This window comes from Pseudophryne corroboree, chromosome 3, assembly GCF_028390025.1.
Source record: "Pseudophryne corroboree isolate aPseCor3 chromosome 3, aPseCor3.hap2, whole genome shotgun sequence".
In the NCBI taxonomy this organism is placed as follows: domain Eukaryota; kingdom Metazoa; phylum Chordata; class Amphibia; order Anura; family Myobatrachidae; genus Pseudophryne; species Pseudophryne corroboree.
Window position 1 is genome coordinate 624,537,466 of NC_086446.1, and position 26,793 is coordinate 624,564,258.

Below are 26,793 nucleotides of genomic sequence, written 5' to 3' on the forward strand. Positions count from 1 at the left end.
TAACGCTTCCCCAAACAGAGCATGACCTGTGAAGGGTAGATTCTCCACACTTTTCTTGGATTCAGCATCCGCAGACCATTGGTGCAGCCAGAGCCCCCTGCGTGACGAGACAGCCAAGGAAGAAGCCCTCGCATTCAGATGTCCAAGGTCCTTCATGGCCTCCACCATGAAACCTGCAGAATCCTGTACGTGACGTAAAAACAATTCAATGTCACTTCTATCCATAGAATCTAATTCCTCTAGTAAGGTGCCTGACCACTTTAAAACGGCCTTAGAAATCCATGCACAAGCAATAGTGGGTCTCAAAGCTACGCCATTAGCGGTGTATAAAGATTTGAGTGTAGTCTCAATCTTGCGGTCAGCCGGCTCTTTTAGCGCAGTTGAACCAGGGACAGGTAAAACCACCTTTTTAGACAATCTAGATACAGAAGAGTCTACTGCAGGTGGGTTTTCCCACTTTTTCCTGTCCTCCGCAGGGAAAGGAAAAGCAATGCGAACCCTCTTTGGAATCTGGAATTTTTTCTCCTGGTTTTCCCAGGATTTCTCAAATAATGCGTTTAATTCCTTAGACTGAGGGAGGGTAAGGGAGGCTTTCTTATGGTCAGTAAAATAAGCCTCCTCTACCTGCTCAGGAACCTTATCAGTAATGTGTAAAACATCCCTAATAGCCTCAATCAAGAGTTGCACCCCCTTAGCAAGGGATGCCTCCCCCTTCAGTATATCACCATCACCGTCCCCTGAATCAGTCGGTATCCGTGTCAACTTGCATTATCTGGGCAAGAGAACGCTTTTTAGGGTACATACCAGGGGCTTTTGATGAGGTAGTGGGAGCTGAATACAACAAAACCTCTACAGATTGTCTTAAAACCTGTGTTTCAGTCTCATTATGAGCTATCCTAGATGAAATCTGGGATATCATTCCCCGGATAGAAGCCACCCATGGGGGTTCGGATTCAGTAGCCTGGGACAGAACATTACATTCCTGAGTACACTGAATAGACTCTTCAGGAGGAGATACACACTCTGCAGCACAAGACACAGAGTCTCTGGACATGGTAATGTGAGATATATATATATATATAAACACACACACACACACAGGAAAATGCAGACACAGTTTCCCCACAGAGTACCTTCAGAGAGACACAGAGTATAAGGAGCCAGCCACACAGCGCCCCAGTAGGCAGTTATGATAATTGCCTGGCGCTGACTGAATAACCCAAATAGATCAAACAGTGAAAAATAACACTCTCCCCCCTTGTCAAATACACCCTGGTACCGCAGAGGATATCTGGAGTGAAGAGGAGGGCAGCGCTCCCAGTCAGCGTCTCTATGGTGCGATCTGCAGGGAGAAAATGGCACTGGTGAGTGCTGGATCCACTCTGAGTAAGAAGCCCCGCCCCCTGTAATGGCACGTCTTCCCGCTGCTTAGATTATACTGGCCTGAGGTAACTGTGGTTGCCAACAGTGGGATTAGCCCCCGTTAGCCTCTGTGTAGGGTCTGTGCGCTGGCTCAAGGCGCCCCTCACAGCACTGCACCTCGTACCGCTGAGCGTTCCGGAGTGCAGCTTCACAGGGCTGTGCTCCAACCCTTCTGCCGACATTTCACGCCGGTGACTCGATTACCGGGGCACCGGCGTCATACTCACCACTCCATCTTCTGGCTCTGTTAGGGGGTGGCAGCCGTGCTGCGGGAGTGAGTGGTCGCCTCATGGGCTTGCGATCATCACCCTTAGGAGCTCAGTGTCCTGTCAGCAGAGATAGGAGCCATTAACCTCTAGGGTTGGATCCCACCCCCAAGTCCCACGAAGCAGAGAGGCTGCCAGCAGCCTCCCTGTACCTTTTTTTTTTGTTTTGTTTTTTTAAAACTATAAAACCAGTGAAACTCCTAGGAGCTCCCCTAGCTGTGACCAGCTCCACCGGGCACATTTTCTAAACGGAGTCTGGTAAGAGGGGCATAGAGGGAGGAGCCAGCCCACACTATTAAACTCTTAAAGTGCCCATGGCTCCCAAGAGACCCGTCTATAAACCATGATACTAAATGTGGACCCCAGGAAAGACCAAATACCACAAGCCACTAGTTTGATAGGTCACAAAATATAATTGGGGTCACAGAATATAATTGAAAGCCACACACATAAATTTTCTACATGTAGACAGCATCAATCTAGAGAGAAACACCGGATACTTTTATTTTTTATACAATAGACCATGGGTCTTAAACCTGTGGCCCTCTAGCTTCTGTGAAACTAGAAATCCCATCATGCCTTGCCACAGTTTTGCTATTAAGGAATGCTAAAACTGAAGCAGGGCAAGCTGGGGATGTGTAATCCCACAGCAGGTGGAGGGCCGCAGGTTGAAGCCCCATGTAATAAGACTACAGCATTTTCTGTTTTTCTGTGTTATAAGAGAAAAAAAAATATTTACGTATGTATGTATGTATGTATGTATGTAAAAGAATTTCAGCCCAACAAACTATCTGAACCGGCGACTCTGGGATAGTTAACATGTAGGTTTCAGCTGAACCCCCAAGAAATCGCAGATCGGAATCAGGTAATTGCAAGGTAGATATGTGGCCCGCATTACATATACACAACACAAAACATTAATCACAGTTGTTTACACACAAGCACACAAATTCCCTACTAAAGGGACAGATAAACCAGGAGGGTATAGGGTATACACCATTCTCTCAATACCTAGGACGGGGGAATCGGCAACATGTAACATGTTGGAAAATAAGATTTTACTCACCGGTAAATCTATTTCTCGTAGTCCGTAGTGGATGCTGGGACTCCGTAAGGACCATGGGGAATAGCGTCTCCGCAGGAGACTGGGCACAACTAAGAAAGCTTTAGGACTAGCTGGGGTGCACTGGCTCCTCCCACTATGACCCTCCTCCAGACCTCAGTTAGGACACTGTGCCCGGAAGAGCTGACACAATAAGGAAGGATTTTGAATCCCGGGTAAGACTCATACCAGCCACACCAATCACACCGTATAACTCGTGATATTATACCCAGTTAACAGTATGAACATAACAGAGCCTCTCAACAATAGCCCTTTAGGTAACAATAACTATATACAAGCATTGCAGACACTCCGCACTTGGGACGGGCGCCCAGCATCCACTACGGACTACGAGAAATAGATTTACCTGTGAGTAAAATCTTATTTTCTCTAACGTCCTAAGTGGATGCTGGGACTCCGTAAGGACCATGGGGATTATACCAAAGCTCCAAAACGGGCGGGAGAGTGCGGATGACTCTGCAGCACCGAATGAGAGAACTCAAGGTCCTCCTCAGCCAGGGTATCAAATTTGTAGAATTTTGCAAACGTGTTTGCCCCTGACCAAGTAGCAGCTCGGCAAAGTTGTAAAGCCGAGACCCCTCGGGCAGCCGCCCAAGAAGAGCCCACCTTCCTTGTGGAATGGGCTTTTACAGATTTAGGCTGCGGCAGGCCAGCCGCAGAATGCGCAAGCTGAATTGTGCTACAAATCCAGCGAGCAATAGTCTGCTTCGAAGCAGGAGCACCCAGTTTGTTGGGTGCATACAGGATAAATAGCGAGTCAGTCTTCCTGACTCCAGCCGTCCTGGAAATATAAATTTTCAAGGCCCTGACTACGTCCAGTAACTTGGAGTCCTCCAAGTCCCTAGTAGCCGCAGGCACAACAATAGGTTGGTTCAAGTGAAAAGCTGATACCACCTTAGGGAGAAACTGGGGACGAGTCCTCAATTCTGCCCTATCCATATGGAAAATCAGATAAGGGCTTTTACATGACAAAGCCGCCAATTCTGATACACGCCTGGCCGAAGCCAAGGCCAACAACATGACCACTTTCCACGTGAGATACTTCAAATCCACGGTCTTAAGTGGCTCAAACCAATGTGACTTTAGGAAATCCAACACCACGTTGAGATCCCAAGGTGCCACTGGAGGCACAAAAGGGGGCTGAATATGCAGCACTCCCTTAACAAAAGTTTGAACTTCAGGTAGTGAAGCCAGTTCTTTCTGGAAGAAAATCAAAAGAGCCGAAATCTGGACCTTAATGGAACCCAATTTTAGGCCCATAGTCACCCCTGACTGTAGAAAGTGCAGGAAACGACCCAGCTGAAATTCTTCCGTTGGGGCCTTCCTGGCCTCACACCACGCAACATATTTTCGCCATATGCGGTGATAATGGTTTGCGGTTACTTCTTTCCTAGCTTTAATCAGCGTAGGAATGACTTCCTCCGGAATGCCCTTTTCCTTCAGGATCCGGTGTTCAACCGCCATGCCGTCAAACGCAGCCGCGGTAAGTCTTGGAACAGACAGGGCCCCTGCTGCAGCAGGTCCTGTCTGAGCGGCAGAGGCCATGGGTCCTCTGACATAATTTCTTGAAGTTCCGGGTACCAAGCTCTTCTTGGCCAATCCGGAACGATGAGTATAGTTCTTACTCCTCTTCTCCTTATTATCCTCAGTACCTTTGGTATGAGGGGAAGAGGAGGGAACACATAAACCTACCGGTATACCCACGGTGTCACTAGAGCGTCCACAGCTATCGTCTGCGGGTCTCTTGACCTGGCGCAATACTTTTCTAGCTTTTTGTTTAGGCGGGACGCCATCATGTCCACCTGTGGCCTTTCCCAACGGTTTACAATCATTTGGAAGACTTTGGATGAAGTCCCCACTCTCCCAGGTGGAGGTCGTGCCTGCTGAGGAAGTCTGCTTCCCAGTTGTCCACTCCCGGAATGAACACTGCTGACAGTGCTAACACGTGATTTTCCGCCCATCGGAGAATCCTTGTGGCTTCTGCCATCGCCGCCCTGCTTCTCGTGCCGCCCTGTCGGTTTACATGGGCGACCGCCGTGATGTTGTCTGACTGGATCAGTACCGGCTGGTTTTGAAGCAGGGGTTTTGCCTGACTTAGAGCATTGTAAATGGCCCTTAGTTCCAGAACATTTATGTGTAGGTAAGTCTCCTGACTTGACCATAGTCCTTGGAAGTTTCTTCCCTGTGTGACTGCCCCCCAGCCTCGAAGGCTGGCATCCGTGGTCACCAGGACCCAGTCCTGTATGCCGAATCTGCGGCCCTCTCTGAGATGAGCACTCTGCAGCCACCACAGCAGAGACACCCTGGCCCGTGGAGACAGGGTTATCAGCCGATGCATTTGAAGATGCGATCCGGACCATTGGTCCAACAGGTCCCACTGAAAGGTTCTGGCATGGAACCTGCCGAATGGAATTGCTTCGTAGGAAGCTACCATCTTTCCCAGGACTCGCGTGCAGTGACGCACCGACACCTGTTTTGGTTTCAGGAGGCCTCTGACTAGAGATGACAGCTCCTTGGCTTTTTCCTCTGGGAGAAACACTTTTTTCTGGACTGTGTCCAGAATCATCCCCAGGAACAGTAGACGTGTCGCAGGAACCAGCTGTGACTTTGGAATGTTTAGAATCCAGCCGTGCTGTTGTAGCACTTCCCGAGATAGTGCTACCCCGACCAACAACTGCTCTCTGGACCTCGCCTTTATCAGGAGATCGTCCAAGTATGGGATAATTAAAACTCCCTTTTTTCGAAGGAGTATCATCATTTCGGCCATTACCTTGGTAAATACCCTCGGTGCCGTGGACAGGCCGAACGGCAACGTCTGGAATTGGTAATGACAATCCTGTACCACAAATCTGAGGTACTCCTGGTGAGGATGGTAAATGGGGACATGCAGGTAAGCATCCTTGATGTCCAGTGATACCATGTAATCCCCCTCTTCCAGGCTTGCAATAACCGCCCTGAGCGATTCCATCTTGAACTTGATTTTTTTTATATATGTGTTCAAGGATTTCAAATTTAAAATGGGTCTCACCGAACCGTCCGGTTTCGGTACCAAACATTGTGGAATAGTAACCCCGTCCTTGTTGAAGTAGGGGCACCTTGACTATCACCTGCTGGGAATACAGCTTGTGAATTGCCTCTATCACAGCCTCCCTGCCTGAGGGAGTTGTTGGCAAGGCAGATTTGAGGGAACGGCGGGGGGGGAAATGTCTCAAATTCCAGCCTGTACCCCTGAGATACCACTTGAAGGATCCAGGGATCTACTTGTGAGCGAGCCCACTGATTGCTGAAGTTTTTGAGACGGGCCCCCACCGTACCTGGCTCCGCCTGTTGAGCCCCAGCGTCATGCGGCGGACTTGGAAGAAGAAGCGGGGGAGGACTTTTCTTCCTGGGAACTGGCTGTATGCTGCAGCTTTTTTCCCCTACCTCTGCCTCTGGGCAGAAAGGACGCGCCTCTACCCCGCCTGCTCTTTTGGGGACGAAAGGACTGTACCTGATAATACGGTACTTTCTTTGGTTGAGAGGGGACATGTGGTAAAAATGCTGACTTCCCAGCCGTTGCTGTGGACACTAGGTCTGAAAGACCATCCCCGAACAACTCCTCACCCTTATAAGGCAAAACTTCCATGTGCCTTTTAGAATCTGCATCACCTGTCCACTGCCAAGTCCATAACCCTCTCCTGGCAGAAATGGACAGTGCACTTATTTTAGATGCCAGCCGGCAAATATCCCTCTGTGCATCTCTCATGTATAAGACAGCGTCTTTAATATGCTCTATGTTTAGCAATATAGTGTCCCTGTCTAGAGTGTCAATGTTTTCTGACAGGGAATCTGACCATGCAGCAGCAGCACTGCACATCCATGCTGAAGAAATAGCTGGTCTCAGTATAATACCAGTGTGTGTATATATAGCCTTCAGGAGAGCCTCCTGCTTCCTATCAGCAGGCTCCTTCAGGGCGGCCGTATCCGGAGACGGTAGTGCCACCTTTTTTGATAAGCGTGTAAGCGCTTTATCCACCTTAGGGGGTGTTTCCCAACGTGACCTATCCTCTGGCGGGAAAGGGTACGCCATTAGTAACTTTTTAGAAATTACCAATTTTTTATCTGGGCAAGCCCACGCTACTTCACACACTTCATTTAATTCTTCAGAAGGGGGAAAAACTACTGGGAGTTTTTTCTCTCCAAACATAATACCCTTTTTTGTGGTACCTGGGGTCACATCAGAAATGTGTAAAACATTTTTCATTGCCTCAATCATGTAACGAGTGGCCCTACTGGACATAACATTAGTCTCTTCGTCGTCGACACTGGTATCAGTATCCGTGTCTGCCATCTGAGGTAGCGGGCGTTTTAGAGCCCCTGATGGCCTTTGAGACGTCTGGGCAGGCACGAGCTGAAAAGCCGGCTGTCCCGCATTTGGCATGTCATCAAATTTTTTATGTAAGGAGTCGACACTTTCACGTAATTCCTTCCACAAGTCCATCCACTCAGGTGTCTGCCCCGCTGGGGGTGACAACACATTTTCAGGCATTTGCTCCGCCTCCACATAAGTCTCCTCATCAAACATGTCGACACAGCCGTACCGACACACCGCACACACACAGGGAATGCTCAGACAGGAGACAGGACCCCACAAAGCCCTTTGGGAAGACAGAGAGAGAGTATGCCAGCACACACCAGAGCGCTATATAATACAGGGATTAACTAAATTATATCCCCTTATAGCTGCTATATATGTATATTGCGCCTAAATTTAGTGCCCCCCCCTCTCTTTTTTACTCTTCTGTAGTGTACACTGCAGGGGAGAGCCAGGGAGCTTCCTTCCAGCGGAGCTGTGAGGGAGAAATGGCGCCAGTGTGCTGAGGGAGATAGCCCCGCCCCTTTTTCGGCTGACTTTTCTCCCGCTTTTTTATGGATTCTGGCAGGGGTATTTATCACATATATAGCCTCTGGGGCTATATATTGTGATGATTTTGCCAGGCAAGGTGTTTATATTGCTGTCCAGGGCCCCCCCCCCCCCCCCCCCCCCCCCCCCCCCCCCAGCGCCCTGCAACCATCAGTGACCGCAGTGTGAGGTGTGCATGAGGAGCAATGGCGCACAGCTGCAGTGCTGTGCGCTACCTTGTTGAAGACAGGAGTCTTCTGCCGCCGATTTTCCGTATCACTTCTTGCTTCTGGCTCTGTAAGGGGGGCGGCGGCGCGGCTCCGGGACCGAACATCAATGGCCGGTTCCATGCGGTCGATCCCTCTGGAGCTAATGGTGTCCAGTAGCCTAAGAAGCCCAAGCTACCACCAGTTAGGTAGGTTCGCTTCTTCTCCCCTTAGTCCCTCGTTGCAGTAAGTCTGTTGCCAGCAGATCTCACTGTAAAATAAAAAACCTAAAATATACTTTCTCTCTAGGAGCTCAGGAGAGCCCCTAGTGTGCATCCAGCTCAGCCGGGCACAAGATTCTAACTGAGGTCTGGAGGAGGGTCATAGTGGTAGGAGCCAGTGCACACCAGCTAGTCCTAAAGCTTTCTTAGTTGTGCCCAGTCTCCTGCGGAGCCGCTATTCCCCATGGTCCTTACGGAGTCCCAGCATCCACTTAGGACGTTAGAGAAATCTTGGATTTGGGGATTAACATGCTGTATTTTGCCTATTCCCCCAACAAATCGCCAATCAGCAGATTGGATCCCCATCATGGAATAAGTCCATAGATGTTTGACCAACATTTAACAAGTCACAGTAGTGTTTCCCCCAAGGATTGAGGCAAGGCACATAAGTGCCGGGGCTGGTTGGTAGTACAGTTTTTAAGCTTTGACAATTATTTCGGATGACTATAGGGGGGGTGTCCACCCCTTCTTCCCCCTCCCCTCGCTCAGCACATCGCGCTGTGCTGAGCAGGGGGAGAGATGTGTTCTGAGCGGTCTGTGCTAGACCGCTCAGCACACATCTCTGGGAAATCGCCCCATCCGTACGGCCCTTATCAGTTCAGTTTAACTAGGATAAACAATAGGGGTCAGGAGGATTATAGTGGTGCTAAATTATTACTACTACATTATTATTATATTTTATTTATGTGGCGCCACAAGGGTTCTGCAGCGCCCAATTACAGAGTACATATACTCAAAACATGATAACAGTTACTTACAGTTGAAGACAATATAGGGCAAGTACAGGGTAACTAAGCATAACTACACCAGTAAACGACAGATAAGTTCCAAGTTGGCCAAAACACTGCAGGATTTGGGCAGTTGAGGATTATTAAAGTAAGAAAAGGATAATCACATGAGGGAAGAGGGCCCTACTCGTGAGAGTTTACCTTCTAACAATGTTAGCTATAAATACTCTAAGGATGACCATCAACGATTCAAAATAATCAATGATTTATGGCCGATACAGAATACTTTTGCCATTGATGGGGAGACAGAGATGGTTTCCCTCCACCGATGGCACGGCATACCCAATTTTTTTTTTTTACATGGTGACAGGACACAGAGCATAGCCCTGCCCCCACCCCCCAAAAAAAAAAAAAACACCTGTTAAGCCCCACCCCATGTTCTGATGGCCCATGGACCAGTCAGTGAAAGAACAGGGATGACCATCGCTTGTGGAAACCATTGATGGACATGCACTGCATAGTTAGCAGCCATCAATGGTTACATGTCATATCGCCATCGATGGCAACAGCACCAATGGCCATACCTACTCATAGCTCACTCAAGTTAGGATAGGTGGGAGGAGGAATAATCTGTGGATCCGCAGCTAAGTGCCCTAGAACTACAATACTACTATTGCTGGCAGCTTAGGTCTTGTGAGGGCATGTTAGGAGTTGTAGTTCCACAAGATAGCTACAGGTGCATATCAGGAATGGAGAAAGGGGTATGGCTTAATTCTTCAAGGGTAAAACAACCTCTGACATTACTACCATGTGACCCACACCAAGAGGGGGGAGAAGCAAGGTCATAACATGGGACCCGAAATGCACCCCTCATTGGCTCGCTTCGTTCACCACCAGATTACTAAGGAATAGATGGTGAAAGTGCTATCCCACTGACCTTGCTCCTCCCCCTGACATCAGAGGCCCTTTAGCCTACTAATGGTGCCCATACACTTGTGAGATAATCGGTGCTAACCTTCGATTTCGACCGCATCTGTGAGAGAAATCGAAGGATTGTATGTACATTTTAGGTACCTTTCGACGTGATGTGCGGGCACGCCGGTCGAATCTCAAGATATGTGCTGCACTTAATACTTATCGAATCGCAGTGCGATCATATGTGTTTTTAAAAACACATGCTATATATCGCACTGCGATGTGCGATGGGCACCCGCAGGAAGCGGCCAGAGGGCACTCCCACTCGGAGGGGACGTGCCCATCACGTGATTACCATGCGATCTATCGCATGATAATCACTTTGACAGTTCAGGTGCAATTTCATCGCACCTGAACTGCCGGTGCGATGCCCCGTGATGTCGCGTCACAGGGCATCGCACAATTGTATGGGCACCATAAGAGCTTGCAGTAGTAAGGTACTACTGGGAAGACACATACACCCAGCTGGCCTGTGTGGCTTCTCTATATACTGTAATGCAGAGTTTCCCGGATTCCGACATAACAGTCCATGTTATAATGATAGACATAGTGGAGTACAAAAGGTTAAATAAAACTGACCGAGGGAATAATTAGGCCACCTGTGATCAAGCATGGATAGTCTTAAAACCTGGACTATAACGGCGGAATCTGGGAAACTCTGCACTAATGTGTAGAGACCACAGAGGCACATCCCATTTAGCAGCACTCACATGTCACCGGGCTCAGGTGGTTACACAGGGGATCCCCCGCCGCCAGGATCTCCGGTCTCTAGCAATTCGTCTCTCTGGCAGCTGCGATCTTAGTTCTCCACACACAGCCGCCGCCGCTACCGCCGTCTCTATTTAAATTTCCTCCAATGAGGACGGGAGTCGTCAAAACGAACTGCACGATGGGAAGGGGGAGCGCGGCTAGAAATATCCCAACGACAGGTTTCTGTCTGCGACTCTGTAACTACATTTAAAACACTAGGGGACGGAAACTTTAAACAATATGTCCTCCAAACAGGAGCCATCTTGTCGAAGTTATACAGGCCTTCCACAGGGTGGCGATGTAGTTAGCTCTAGCCTCAACCATGTAGTTAGCAGCAGCGATGGCTTATTGCGTTACATATTAGCAGACCTCATTGGCGTGTGCAGCTGTAAGCATGACAGGAGGAATAGCGCTGGTGCAGGGAGCTAGCCGGGGTCTCGGTCTCCAGTTCTGCAAATTCCTGGTCACGTCCAGACATGGGACAAGGGTCATAGGGACTTGCAGGGAGCCGGACTCTGCTGCTGAGCTGCAGACACTGAGGGAGAGGCACCCAGACGCACTCACCGTCCTGCAGCTGGATGTCACCAGCCAGCGGGATATACAGGAGGCTGCACACACGGTGGCACAGGAGTTTGGTCATCTGGATCTTCTCATTAATTCCTCAGCGATGCTGCACCCCAGTGGGAAGGGTGAGACCAGTCTCCGGGAGGTCTCCTCTGAGGTGAGCTTGAGTCACTGCGGGTGCTGCTGCCGACACAGATGGGTGATGATGCAGGAGTGTATATGTGCCTGGCTCTGCTGAGGCACTAGGGTCATTGCAGGGTAGGTGATCTTCTGCTGCTGCCACCGCCACCATGCTGTGTTCGGGCTAATATACATTAGCAACATTAAGTGGGGAATACCATACCCTCCAACATTTCACACATAAAAATAGGGACAAAATAAGAAAAGGGGCGTGGTCACGTATAAAGATACGCCCCCTTTCCTATATTTTAATGGAAGGTTGGAGAGTCAAACTTCAGTCCCGTGTCGTCGTCCCCCTGCGGCTTAACCCTAACCCTCCATGGGGGGTGTCTAAACCTAACACCTCCCTTCCCCCCACAGCCTAAACCTAACCCCCCTGGGTCATACATGTCCTGCGTCCCAGTGGCTGGTCGTTCCAGATCCCGGCTGTCTGTATTCCAGCGCCAGGATGGTATGTAGATTCAGGATGCCGGTGTCGGCATTCCGAATAGTGTTGGGATTCTGACTGAATACAGACAGCCGTGATGCCGTTGTGGGAGGGCAAAGAAAACAGACAAACCCCGTCTAAAGCAAACTCAAGCCCCATGTAAAGCTTAATTGCTATGGAGAGTTAAGCACATATCTAATTGAATAGCAAGAACTTACACATGACCATTAATCCACAGAAGCAGGTTATTTTGGCTAATTGAATTCAGGCCAAAAGTTTTGACTTTGCGGCACAGCAATCTTTCTCAACACTTTTGCATGCCACAAAAAGCATTGCTCACATATGTTGTCCTTTAAGAGTGAACCCATGATACTTGTGAGTGATCCCTGGGGAAGGCCTGCTAAAGCAAAAACACGTTGGAGCATATAACAAACATCCATTAACACGACCGCTAACCCCACAAGTCTCCTCGCCAGCTGGCAAATCGAGCGGCCAGTTACTCAGCAACTGACCACAGTACCGATGCGATTTTGCGATTGCACGAGTTTTCAGAAGTCAGCGCAGAGACCAGCAGTCTCCCAGACAACCAGCCATGTGAGAAGAGACTCTCACCGGCACAACATGGGCGCCTGGTGGACGGAGGAAAACCAATCACGGTTGATACCACAGACATCCTGATAAAGCACATCCTGTACATCGGAGGGGTAAGTTCTGCAGAGACTGAAGGGTACGGGATGCCGGCCCTCCAGCAAGGAACCCACGCCACCCACCCCCAAAACCATCTCTATCTCATGGAAGATAACCGCCACCTTTGTAAGAACTGTTATCTCACCAGAATCCAAACCTGACATTGTTACTTTGAATTTAAAACGCAATATTTCTCTTATGAACTTAAATCCTAAAAAAAAAAAAAATGTTTATTGATGATCGCACCATATAACGCTATGTCTTTGTGTTATTTTGATTGTTCAGTTGTCACATATATTGCACCTAAATAAACCTTGTCACGCACATACCCATCCATATTAATTTTTAGATCACTGGGGGTAATTTCAAGTTGATCGCAGCAGGATATTTTTTAGCAGTTGGGCAAAACCAAGTGCACTGCAGGGGGGGCAGATATAACGTGCAGAGAGAGTTAGATTTGGGTGGGTTATTTTGTTTCTATGCAGGATAAATACTGTCTGCTTTATTTTTACACTGCAATTTAGATTTCACTTTGAACACACCCCACCCAAATCTAACTCTCTCTGCGCATGTTATATCTGCCTCCCCTGCAGTGCACATGGTTTTGCCCAATTGCTAACAAACTTGAAGCTGCGATCAACTCAACTGACCTTAACTTAATTCACACAGAAACAAGTCCAAGCGCTGCACAACTAACCATCCTTGTACTCAACCCAGTAAAGCCTGGTACAGGTTGAGTATCCCTTATCCAAAATGCTTGGGACCAGAAGTATTTTGGATATTGTATTTTTCCGTATTTTGGAATAATTGCATACCATAATGAGATATCATGGCGATGGGACCCTAGTATAAGCACAGAATGCATTTATGTTTCATATACACCTTATACACACAGCCTGAAGGTCATTTTAGCCAATAATTTTAATAACTTTGTGCATTAAATAAAGTGTGTGTACATTCACACAAGTCATTTATGTTTCATATACACCTTATACACACAGCCTGAAGGTCATTTAAGCCAATATTTTTAATAACTTTGTGCATTAAATAAAGTGTGTGTACATTCACACAATTCATTTATGTTTCATATACACCTTATACACACAGCCTGAAGATCATTTAATACAAATTTTTTTAGTAACGTGTATTAAACAAAGTTTGTGTACACTGAGCCATCAGAAAACAAAGGTTTCACTATCTCAGTCTCACTCAAAAAATTCCGTATTTCGGAATATTTGGATATGGGATACTCAACCTGTGTTCTCATATTTACCAGCAGCACTGCAAACAACCCAATAGGACTCTGTGCGCAAGACCCATCCAGACTTACCTATCTGAAATTAACACCAGGATACACATGGAAGTTGCTAAGGAAATAAAATCCATCCCACAATTTAGGCCATATTCAATTAGGCGTGAGTTCTACAGCACTGGAAAAGTCCAGGTTTAACACTTGTAGCAATTTAATTTTTTTGCCTAAAATGCTCAGTCTAATGGGTTTTGTAAAATGCAGAGGGGCATTTTAACATGGATTTATCCTTGCAGCTCCTGAGGAAAAATCTAACCTCTGGGGCTTAGTAAACAGGGTTCCAGCAGCTAATTTATAGGAGCATCACTGACAGGTAACTTTTGGGTTCCCCTGGAGTGTGTGTCACAATATAAGTTTTGGAAATGAAACGTTTTGAGTATGGAAAAAATGAACCTGTCCTGGAAAACTGCAACACGTGAGAACATTATGTAATTCATGTTTCTCATACGTCCTAGAGGATACTGGGGACTCCAAAAGGACCATGGGGTATAGATGGATCCGCAGGAGCTTGGGCACACTATAAAGACTTAAACTGGGTGTGAACTGGCTCCTCCCTCTATGCCCCTCCTCCAGACCTCAGTTAGACTTTGTGCCCAGGAGTGATGGGTCACACACTAGGGGAGCTCTACTGAGTTTCTCTAAAAGACTTTGTTAGGTTTTTTATTTTCAGGGAGACCTGCTGGCTACAGGCTCTCTGCAGCATGGGAGAGAAGCAGGACCTACTTCTTAGTTTAAAGGCTCTGCTTCTCGGCTACTGGACACCATTAGCTCCAGAGGGTTCGATCACTTGGTGCGCCTAGCTGCTTGTTCCCGATGCCGCGCGGTCAATCCCCTCACAGAAGCCTGAAGAAAGAAGCCGGGTGAGTATTGGAAGAAAAGAAGACTTCAGTGACGGCAGAAGACTTCAGTAACGGAGGTAACAGCAGCGGTAGTGCTGCGCTCCAGGCTCCCACACACCAACGTCTCTGGCTGGGGGGGAGCGCCCTGGGGGCATGTTGCTGAGGGTCTAGGAGCTGGCGGGGGGACATATTTAGGTGCCCGGGCACCGGGTATGTTCACCCCGCCAGTGTGCCACAGGGGGGAGCAACAGCGGTAGCGCTGCGCTCTTTGCTCCCACACACACCATCGGCCTGCAGGGCGCTGGGGGAGAGCGCCCTGGGCAGTATATATGTATTTATATATTAGGTACTTCACTGGCGGGGGGACATACTTCGGTGCCCGCCCCGCCAGTATGCCGCGAACGGGCGGGAGCCGCAGCGGTAGCGCTGCGCTCCCTGCTCCCGCACGCCATCGGCCTGCAGGGCGCTGGAGGGGAGCGCCCTGGGCTGCATCTAGCGTGTGCGCTGCGCTTTGTGGCTCCCACACACCAACGGCTTCCGTGGGTGCGGGGTGCAGGGGGGGGGCGCCCTGGGCTGCGTATTAGACAAACAGGGGCTTACTCCCTATATGTATATAGGTTCCCCAGCTCATTTATATATATATATATATATATATATATATATATTTGAGCGGGCTTAAGCGCGCTGGGAAGGGGTGGAGCTTAGCCCTCACACAGGAGTCAGCGCCATTTTCTTCAGATCCCCGCCAGGTCTTGCTGAACAGTAAGATGGAGGGGGGGCACAGTGTTTTAAAGCTATATGGGGGTCATTTAGCTTTATGGTTGATAATGGACGCATAATCACTCTTATATTACATAAATTCAATGTTTCCCTGTTTGTACCCACTATTGGTTAGTCGACATGTCGGCAGGTGTGAGGGCTTTGTCACAAGCTGCTGTGGGGATAACTGTCGGCTTCGCCGGCGCATGGTGGTGCTTGATTCGGGAAATTAAGTACTAGAAAATTGGTGTTTGTGTGCTTAAAACAGAAAACACGATAGGGGAGATACAGTTGTTTGCGGATGCCCTGTCGGCATCGACGGTATTTCCTGGTTAACACAGTTATCAGACTCTGGTTGCCTTGTACCTGTGTGTGTGTGTGTGTGTATATGTGTGTGTGTATATATATATATATATATATATATATATATATATATATATATATATATATATATATACACTATAGAGATGTACGGCACTCAGAACTCTAATAATTAGGTGAAGCAAGCCCTCATAACAGTCAACGTTTCAATTTATTCAATTTTCGTCAGGACATAAAAGCATAGATAAAATGCACTCACCTTATATCCCCTCACCTCTGTGCACAATGCGCGGGCCGGAGCGGGGGACCGCCCCCCGCCGGGATCCGTCGGGCGGCAATCTTCCGTCAGCTGTGGCGCTGTTTGGTGACGTCATCGCTTATGCGGCGACGCACGTCCAGTGTCATGTAACTATAGAAACACGCTGCAAAACCAGTGATTACACACTTCCTGGTAACTGTGACCATAGCAACCAAAACAGCGCTGGTCATCATTCACATACCGAGCAGTATTGACAATAAGGTTTATGTTCAACATTTAGTTATATCAAAAGTATCCATACATATACTATATTGTAAACTTATGATAAATGTGAACTCTTATAGGAGTAATCACAAATAGAGAAAAAAAGAGAAAAAATAGAGAAACGGAGATCGCTATAGGACAAATGCCTATAAGGTAAAAAGGGATCTACATCAATAATGTTGAAAATATTAAAAATATTAAGAACATTAAGGAAAATTGAGAAATTTAAGAAAAACAGGACAAAGGTACCATATCATTTAGACCCCTGGGGGTTACTGTGTCCAATTTGTGGATCCATCTTGATTCACATCTCAAAAGGGCCTTACCACGATCTCCTCCTCTAAGCGAAGGGGGTATGTGGTCAATCATTCGGTATCTTATAGTTGTTAAGGCATGTTTAGCAATTACGAAATGGCGAGCGACCGGTTGGTCGCTACTGCCTTTTTGTAGAGCTGATCTGATTGAGGATCTATGAGCAGTCATACGTTCTTTGAATTTCCGTGTGGTTTTACCCACATATAGTAAGCCACACGGACACACTATAAGATATACTGTGTGTGTGGTCTCACATGTCAGATGATGTTTGATGAAAAATTTGATACCCAGATGGGGGTGACAGAATGTGTTACCTGTGATCATGTAATTACACGTAACACAGGTGCACCTAAAGCAACCCTTTTTTTGGGGCATCAAAAAACTACTGCTAGAAGATTTGGTTAGTTCAGAGATATCCGATTTCACCAAGAGGTCCCGTAGATTCCTAGCTCTTTTGTAGCAAGGCATGAGATCGACCTGTTTCAAAGGTAGATGTTGATCCGATTTGATTAAGTGCCAGTGTTTCTTGGCAACTTTCATGGTACTCTCCGAGGACGCGTTATACGTAGTAACCCACGGGAGTTTACTGTTGGTAGTTGTTCTTTCTTTCGGATGAAGAAGAGTTTCCCTATCCATAAGAAGAACTTTCTGCTTAGTACTTTGTAGATTCTTCAGACAATAACCCCTTTGTACGAAACGTATTATGAGTTCATCCATTTGTACGGAAGCCCTCTGACGGTCACTGTTAATTCTAAGTATTCTCAGCATTTGTGAGTATGGAAGGCCGGCTTTAAGACTTCTTGGATGGCAACTGTTCCAATGCAGATAGGAATTCCGATCCGTGTCCTTGGTGTACACCGTAGTGATGATGGAGGAATCAACTACTGAGAGGCGGACATCTAGAAAATCTATACTCTGTATGTCCATTTTTACAGTTAATTTTACTGGGCTATCAGACCTGTTGTGTTCAGAAATAACTGTTTCAAGTAATTCCTTAGGACCTTTCCACAGTAGTAGCAGATCGTCAATAAATCTGGAATAAAATATTATATGCTCTGCCACTTCTGATTTTTTAAAGAAAATATCTTCCTCTATATGGAGCATGTATAGGTTGGCACTCGTCTACTATTTTTCAGTTGGTCCAGGAATAGACTAGGACCTGTGGGTTATTTATAGAATCCAAAGGCAGTGATCGCGCTGAGCAAAAAAAAAAGTGGGTCCCAAGGACCCCTCACTTTAAAAAATTGGGGTCATAATCCGCTTTTTATGGGTCCCATCGCAATTTCTGCTTTTGAGCACCGTTTGCCATTAGAACACTCCACATGTCATACACATAAGGCTACTTACTGTACGCTATGGATGTCATCTTTTCAGTACTGAAAATACATTCCCTTGATCTTACATAGACAAATGTAGTAGCTAAATACAGTTCTAGATCTGCACTTCAATTACACTTTACATCCACTGTTTTATGAGAAACATCTTTGCAAAGTCAATCTTGTTCCTGTATACCCAAGAAAGGAGAGTTTTATTTTTCACGGTCTCTGTAATAATACGTCACATTGCATTGCAATAATTAGCTACTTATATCTGACATCTACTGGTACCTCAAGTATAATGCCTATAAACTGCGTAATGGTGACCAGCATTAATGGCATGGCACAATCAGCCTTACAGGAGGTAGATGGGTTCTGCAAACAATATGTATGAAGGGGATGCAGTCAATATACCAGCAGTAGGGATCCCAGCGTTCAGAAGACCGACATCGGAATCCTGACAGTTGGTGAAATACCGACAGCCGGAATCCCGAACACTGCCGGGTATTCGCACTCGGTTGGTGAGTCCACGCCACCAACCGAGTGGGAATAGAACCTGTGGCGAGCGAAGCGAGCCACTGGGCCTGATGTGTGTCGACCGCAGCAAGACCGCGAGGGGGCTTGCCGTCGGGATTCTGACCAACGGGATGTCGCTGTCGGTATAGTGACAGCAAGGAACCCGTCTGGCGGGATATCATATGTATCCTGTATGAAGTACTGTAGTAACACCCTACAGGTCACCCCACTAGGAGCACTAAATGATGACAGTATTAATAACGGTCACAAATCAGCTCCTCTGTGCTGCTTACTCTATCCCACACCGCTTGAAAGCACTTCTGCTTTTACTGGAGATATAACAGAGATGTTCTCCAGCAGTTCCCAGAGCCGCGTCTGCACCACTCCCTCTCTGGGTACATAGATTGCAATGTGTGGTTGTATATATGTGTATATATATATATATATATATATATATATATATATCAAATATATTATACGCATACATCTATATGCACACACACAAACCTGAATTGTATTATCATTCAGGTTTAGGTAGCCTGTGCCTCTCCTGCCATTGTAAAACCACAAATCACAGAATGCCCAGAGGTTGGAGAGCCACAGGTTGGCCCTGTTCAGCCTCATGTTACAGAAGGGTGTGTGTGTGTGTGTGTGTGGGTGTGTGTGTGTGTGTGTGTGTGTGCGCTGCTGTATACTGGCACCCGCAGGGCAAGTTTAAGTCATTGGTGGGGGAGAGTCCCAGTTCGGGGAGCTGCAGAAACGGCTGGTGTCTTCCCCATGCGGGAGCTGTCACAGCACGGCCGAGGCTGGCATGGGACACACAGGGCTGCAAGGGATTCACAAGCCGACCACCATGGTCTGACTGTAACTCTACCAGCAGCTCCCAGTCAAAGTGGTGGCATCAGTGAAAGGGGTATACCATTCCCTAGGACACAGTGCGCACCCAGCATCTGCCTATGCGCAGTATATATACATAATACACCAACACCGACATATATGAAGCTACCAAAGCTAGAGCCCCCCACTATGTGACACATGACAGAGCCAATCCCATCTACTGCAGCAGCACCTAGTAGTCTATGCAGAGGGAGCCAGCTGCAATAGCTAAGGGAGTGGAGGGGAAAGTATATGACAAGTAATGTAGTATGTGCAAAGCAGGTGAGGCTCCCCTATGGAGGTGCAGAGGGGGGAGAAGAAGACTCCTATAATATTATTAATGCTGCAGGACGCACTGATACATGCCTGGCACATACTGTACATGGGCAGTGCACACATGATGACCCCGGGCAGAGCCTCCATCACACGTCTGAATGAGCCAGGGCAGCAGGATGCAGCGGTGGAGGAGAAGGGGGTATAACCCGGCCTGCCTGTCTGCGAGCGCTGCGGACACTTAGTGATCTTGTACGGCATTTTGCCCTTGGTGTGATGTGTGTGTGCGGTGTAGGGGGTGGGGCCTTCTGGGTGCATGCGGATGGAGAGATGCGGCGGCGATTGGTTGAGGAGGCGCGGCGGTGATTGGATGGGTAGACAGAGTCTCCTATTGGTGCAGTGATACACAGCGCGCCCTATGGGACCCGCTCATTTTTTTAAACCGGGTACGTCTCTTCCTGTAGCGCGTAAAAACGCGCTATAACGCGTATTTTGCGATCACTGCAAAGGGGAACATTCTGAGTTACGGTTGTTTCCCCTTGCTGTTTTTTAATAGTTCTTGCCGTTCCACTCTGGAAGATAGTACGCGATGCCATACAGAGGTGCGTCAGGATCAGGAAATTGTCCGGTGGTCCCTGTATAAAGGTCAAGTAAAGGTATATAATTTGCACACCGCGCCAATAATCACCTGCAGCTTAGGTATACCTAGGATGAGACTCCTCACCAGTCTCAGAACAATCGGAAATACAATACAATTAGGTATAACAATAGCGCTGATAACAGTTGATCACATACAGAGTCAGCTTACATCAATAATGATATTCCACTTGTTCAGTCACTCAATACTCTATGCGTAGCAATCCACTGGTGGATGTATTCACCTCTTTTAGAGGGAGGGATTCACCTTTAGATAATCCAAAAACAAATGGACATGGTGCAAGTACAGCCAGATAATTTGGATAAAAGGTGATTTTAATACAAAAAACTCACAAACAGAGAAAGAAAATAGGCATATAACCACTTTTGTGGGTTAAGGACATATGACCAGGCATCAACACTGTTACCCTCCCAGATCGTTAACAAGGAAGCAGATCGGAGTTCCGGAACCTCGAATCCACTGGTAAACAGGAAGCCGTTCAGTCCAACAGTAGTCCCCAGAAACGTCAGTCACCACGCCTGAAGCTTTTCGGACCTTAGTCCTTCATCAGAGGCATGGTGGCTGACTGAATAGATGCTTCCTAAATACCCTAACTAATCAGGTAGAATTGGCTACACTTGTGACTTCTAATCAATTTTCGTCCGTTTCTGCTGATCCTCTTCCGGAAATGACGATCGCGGTGATTTACCGGAACCGGAAGTGCGTCATTTGCGTTCCACGATGCGTTCCAGCTCCGAAAAACCGGAAGTTAGACCTTTTTCTTCCAGAATGCGTTCCAGATGTCCATTTTGTAGTGTTATTATAGGTTTATTGTTCACAAGGTCCTTAAAGTGTCCGAAAAGCTTCAGGCGTGGTGACTGACGTTTCTGGGGACTACTGTTGGACTGAACGGCTTCCTGTTTACCAGTGGATTCGAGGTTCCGGAACTCCGATCTGCTTCCTTGTTAACGATCTGGGAGGGTAACAGTGTTGATGCCTGGTCATATGTCCTTAACCCACAAAAGTGGTTATATGCCTATTTTCTTTCTCTGTTTGTGAGTTTTTTGTATTAAAATCACCTTTTATCCAAATTATCTGGCTGTACTTGCACCATGTCCATTTGTTTTTGGATTATCTAAAGGTGAATCCCTCCCTCTAAAAGAGGTGAATACATCCACCAGTGGATTGCTACGCATAGAGTATTGAGTGACTGAACAAGTGGAATATCATTATTGATGTAAGCTGACCCTGTATAAAGGTGCAAATCGTTGGTTCTCTCTGACTGTTCTTCGACACAGGGATTGGCTGTTGTTTCCAACGACACTGATGTTGAAGGTGCTTTTCAGAGTAGATAATAACCGGTAAAGGTTCGGTGTTTTTCCATGTGAAAAGGGGTCTGAAGATCCAGGGTTGGATCGGTTTTACTGTGACACTTCTTCAAGGTGTTCCGTTACTTAACCGGTTGGCTGCGGCCGGAGAGGCCTTTTTTGGTGAGAGGCTTTATTGCCAGAGTGGTTTTCAAGAGACCAGTTGGAAATGTGGTCCGGGTCTCACCGACACATGCACAGGAATATGATCCTAACGGCCAGGACATCGCTCCTGTGGTGTCTGCTCGGTTCTCTCCTTCTAGAGGGATGAAGGTTCGGGTTCCGGGTGTAAATCCTGGTGTCCGTGTATACAGATCTCCGAGACGGAGGAGCAGTACTTGCAAGGGACGTGTTTCCAGGGGATAGGGTCGTGTTGGAAAGCTTGTCTGCTATAAACTTTCTTGAATTAAGACTTCGTTTCGACAAACTTATTCTTCGTGTTCTGCCCAAGTTAGTTCTGTTAGACGTCTTGTCAGCAGTGGCAAAAGTGAACCACTATGGTGGAACAAGGAGCAAAGCGGCAATGGCAGTAGAGGCACAGCTTTGCCGTAGGGTGGAGAGTCTGGTAACCACTATATTAATAGGCTTCGTTCTGGAGGTGAACGACTGAGAGCGAGATTTCCTCTGCTGACGTGATCTCCATCCGGGGAAAATTCGGTCGTCATCGAAGTTTTCACAGACGTGACAAGTCTTTGAGGATTTTCGCAGTTGGATAGGTTGGCGTCTCGCCTCAAGGAGAGGCCTCAGGGATATTGTTCCAGGTCAGAGGACGCTTAAGCTATAGCAGGGGTCAACCTTGTGACACCGTGATTTTTAGTCGCGGTCCTCTTGGATCCGGTCTAGCCAAGGAAGGTTTGCTATTCAGGTTTTCATGATTTACTCATAAAAGATTCCTGCCTTTTTTCTCTACGTGAGGATCTGTGACAACAAGATCAGGGCGTGTTTCAAGACTTACCGCGGTTGCGTCTGACGTCGTGGTGGTGGAAGGCCATATCCTAAGCCGAAAGGGTGTTCCCAGTGAAGTCCTTTCCTCAATTCTTCAAGCTACGAAAGAAGTAACGGCTAACCTTACCACTGTAGTGGGCGTAACTATGTGTTTTGGGTGTATACAGGAAGGCTTCTACGGAAGTTTTTCAGCTAGGTAGTTCTTATCCTGACTTTACAAACCGGTGTGGATACAAGTTTAGAGTTGGGAGTGTGGCCTAATAATTTCTTTACGAAACTTTCTCTCTTGGAACGTGGTCATGCTCTTGGCTTTGACATCTGCTAAGTGGGTGTCGGAAGTGGTGGTTTTGTCTCACAAGACCTTTGTTTGATCTTTCGTGTGGATAGAAAGGAATTGAGAATTCGGTTAGTAGTTCTGCCGAGAGTGGTTTCTGTGTTTCGCAGAATTTGACCTATTTTAATGACGGTGGTTACTTAGGCATTAGCTGATTCAAATTCCCTCGATGTAGCCAGGGATTTGAATATTTAGGTCGCCATTTTGGTTCGGATTGAAGAATCAGGGGCTCTGTTGTCTGATAGGTTCCCAGTATGGTTTGGGTGACTGTGTTATACAGTCGTTTACACGTTGGTTCTGTGATTCTAGTTGGCATGTTCGGTCTACGGCTGGACTACCGTCACCGAGGTCAGTGGAGGCCCATTTTACTGGGAGGATGGGCTCCTCCTGGGCGGATGCCCGAGGAGTCTCGGCGGTTCAACTCTGCTGAGTGGATACATGGTCGGGTTCAAACGCATTTGCTATGCTCTACAGGTTTGATACCCTGGTTGAGGGGACCTTATGTTTGCTCAATCGGTGCTGCAGAGTCGTTCGTACTCTCCCGCCCGTTCTGGAGCTTTGGTATTAACCCCATGGTCCTTTTGGAGTCCCCAGCATCCTCTAGGACGTATGAGAAAATAGGATTTTGGTACTTACCGGTAAATCCTTTTTTCTTAGTCCGTAGAGGATGCTGGGCGCCCGTCCCAGTGCGTACTGTGTCTGCAGTTCTTGTTTTTGGCTACACCTTGGTGGTGTTTCTTCTCTGTCAGGCTGTTGCTGACGATTTTCAGGCCATGGCATTTGGTGTCTTATTATTGGTTGTGTTGACACACAGGTTGTGTTACATATTCTCTCAGCATGTGGCTGTGTCTTTTTCATGCCGTAGGCTGGTTTTCTCTTGAATGCCATGTTCTGCGGTATGTTCGTGGTGTGAGCTGGTATGACACTCACTGTGTTTATAAATTCTTTCCTCGAAATGTCCATCTCTCCTGGGCACAGTTTCTAACTGAGGTCTGGAGGAGGGGCATAGAGGGAGGAGCCAGTTCGCACCCAGTTTAAGTCTTTATAGTGTGCCCAAGCTCCTGCGGATCCGTCTATACCCCATGGTCCTTTTGGAGTCCCCAGCATCCTCTACGGACTAAGAGAAAAGGATTTACCGGTAAGTACCAAAATCCTATTTTTTTTTTCCTACTCTATAGGGTCTCTCCCTGGCACTTGCTACAAACACCATCGGTCCGTTGTTGATGGCAAAATATTTTTCTACGCTACTTATGAAGGGAAGAGGGATGTTTGGAGCACAGTCACCTGACCAATCCAGACAACACAATGCCATTTTAGTTAACATAAGTGCTAAAGTAGGCTCTATAACGGACAATGGTAAGCATAAGTAATACTGTAAATGTCATAATGTGTGATTATATGTCATAGTGGAAGTCATTGACGATATGTGTGTTAAAATAAAAGGCAGTGGATGTAGGCTGAGTATTATATACATTTCATATTAGTCCGAGGTGACTACTAAGATCCAAAATCATTTACAGTAGTTCCTGTTGAATCTTGTATTGACCTCAGAACTTATTGTTTATACAGACATTACTTACAAGATTGTATACATATATTAACTTGTGCATTATATGCAAAAGTCAGAGCACCTTACAGAAGCACACTTATTACTAATAGCTTCACTGCATCATGGTAGAGCTTCTATAGATCTGTGTATTAATGGGATGTGATTTGTTGCTTCCTCTGGCCAAGTGGTTTTAAGGATAGTTATACTTGAGCACAGGTCACTTAATTACTACCTCAGTTCTTTTAATTTAACCATCTGAGCTCGAACATGGCTATCCCCAAAATCTGGACTGTTAGTGTGCTTTGAGGACCAAGGTTGGGAAACCCTGCTCCAGCCATTTGATCATTTATAGTTAGTCTTATTGATTATCATTGCTTGTTTAAGTGATAAAGCATGCTACAGCATAGAAGCCCAACAGAACAAAGGTATAACATTCACTAGCATCTGTGGCATCACCGGGGTTGGTGACACCATGTGCACCAAAGTACCCCCCCCGCGCATGTGCCCCTAAAAAGCTGCATGGCATTGAAGGAGTGTGGCTTTGTGGCAATCCCCGTTTTCATCACTCTGGGGACGTGTCCATCTTTCCTGGAGATGCAGGGTTGCCACCGGAGATTGCCTCTGCGCTACAAGATATAATCTTGCCTAGTGCACCTAATTGGTGAGGGCCAGCTCTCATTTACAACAAATATAATTTATATTCATTCAAATCTAAATGATGCCGAAACTGGGCAACATTTTACCAAGTTATTATTTATTTTCACCCTTTTTTCCTATTAATGTTCTGCTGCATGTTTCTTAAAACATAAAGAAAAGCCATTGTAATGTTTCAATAGGGCACATATATGAAATGCATATGTCAGTTTACGATAGGACAGTGGTTCTCAAACTGTGTGCCATGGCACTTTGGGGTGCCCCAGGGCACTTGTAGGGGCGCCTTAGATTGGTGGTCCAGAACCAATTCAAATGATTTTTGGTTAATGCAATAGGCAAAACCGGTGCTTGTGGCTGCTAATCATAAAATATGTGGACAAACAGAAGTGAATCCTGTCCCTCCCCACATAACAGTCTAAGGATGACATATAAACACAATTTAATGTAATATTTTTTTCTAAATTTCTCAATAAGAAACTTTTGGCCTAGTGGTGCCGTCTAAAAAATTATGATACTCTATGGCGCTGTGATTCAAAAAAGTTTGGGAACCACTGCTATAGGCTCTTTATTAATGCATCTTATACACATTGAACCATAAATTAATTTCTGTTTCTTCAGGCTTAGGTGGGTGGTACAGCTACAGGATGTCTAAAGCGGCTCTAAATATGGCCACCAAAACCCTTTCTGTGGAACTGGGGAGAGGAAAGGGCAAAGTGGTCTGTGTTTCTCTGCACCCGGGCACTGTGGACACAGACTTGTCAAGACCTTACCATAAAAATGTCCCCATGGAAAAGTTATTTTCACCTGAAGACTCTGTGACCTACCTTATAGACAATATTGACAGACTAGGCATGGACCACACTGGGAAGTTTTTTTCATGGAATGGATCCGAACTTCCTTGGTGAATTATTTTTTATATATAACACATGAATTAAACTACATTAAATTATTTCAGCAACTTTCAAAACTTTATTGTTCAAATTATTCAAATACTAGAAGCTGACCCTGGCTGCCCGGGTAATGTCTCAGTCTGTCTCCTTTATCTTTCTCTCTATCAGCGCTCTATCTCTTTCTTCCTCTCTCTTTCCATCAGTTCTCCCTTCTTTTCTCACATTCTGCTTTCCCTTCTTACTCCATGTCTCTTCCCAATCTGTCTTTCCCCATCTATCGCTCTTCTCCCTCTGCCAGTTTCTCTTTCTCCCTCTGACACCCTTCCCTCTTTCTTTTCCTCTCTGTGTTAGTGGACAGTGGGTGCAAAGGTTTCTTTGTATTATTTTTCATTTAAGCTCAGCAGCAGATGTGTCACGTGGTGGTGTAATTTTTCTCTAACGTCCTAGTGGATACTGGGGAAAATGACTTTCAGTACCGTGGGGTATAGATCGGGTCCATTGGAGCCTGGGCACTTTAAGAATTTAATAGTGTGTGCTGGCTCCTCCCCTCTATGCCCCTCCTAGCAGACTCCATTTAGAAAATGTGCCCAAGGAGCCGGGTGCATTGTTGGTGGGCTCCAAGAGTATTCTTCAGAATTTATTTTAGTTTGTTATTTTCAGGTAGTACTGGTTGGCAACAAGTCTACCTGCGTTGTGGGACTTAGGGGGGGGGGGGGGGGACCGAACCAACCTCCTGAGGGTTAATGGATTCGTAATCCCGCTGACAGGATACTGAGCTCCTGAGGAGCTATTTCACACACCACACTGTGTGCACACACCAGCAGAATGCCGCCACCCTCTAACAGATGCCGAAATAGATGCCAACGGTGCGGTGAGTGT

At 46.8% G+C, this 26,793-nt stretch overlaps 2 protein-coding genes across 4 annotated transcripts in view; one reads left to right on the forward strand and one right to left on the reverse strand.

Moving 5' to 3' along the window:
• KIF20B (kinesin family member 20B) overlaps window positions 1–10,755 on the reverse strand; it is a 502,673-nt gene extending 491,918 nt beyond the window's left edge. For all 3 annotated transcript variants that reach the window (XM_063961679.1, XM_063961680.1, XM_063961678.1), the window contains exon 1: window positions 10,594–10,755. The gene's annotated coding sequence lies outside the window, so the exon portion shown is untranslated. The remainder of the gene's footprint in view (window positions 1–10,593) is intronic.
• A 73-nt stretch (window positions 10,756–10,828) lies between these two features.
• Window positions 10,829–25,991, forward strand: LOC135056463 (C-signal-like). The gene is made up of 3 exons (XM_063961681.1): window positions 10,829–11,354; window positions 24,000–24,177; window positions 25,643–25,991. Exons 1-3 carry the CDS (start codon window positions 11,028–11,030, stop codon window positions 25,927–25,929), a joined length of 792 nt encoding a protein of 263 aa, XP_063817751.1. The 5' UTR covers window positions 10,829–11,027; the 3' UTR covers window positions 25,930–25,991.
• The last annotated feature ends 802 nt before the right edge of the window (window positions 25,992–26,793 follow it).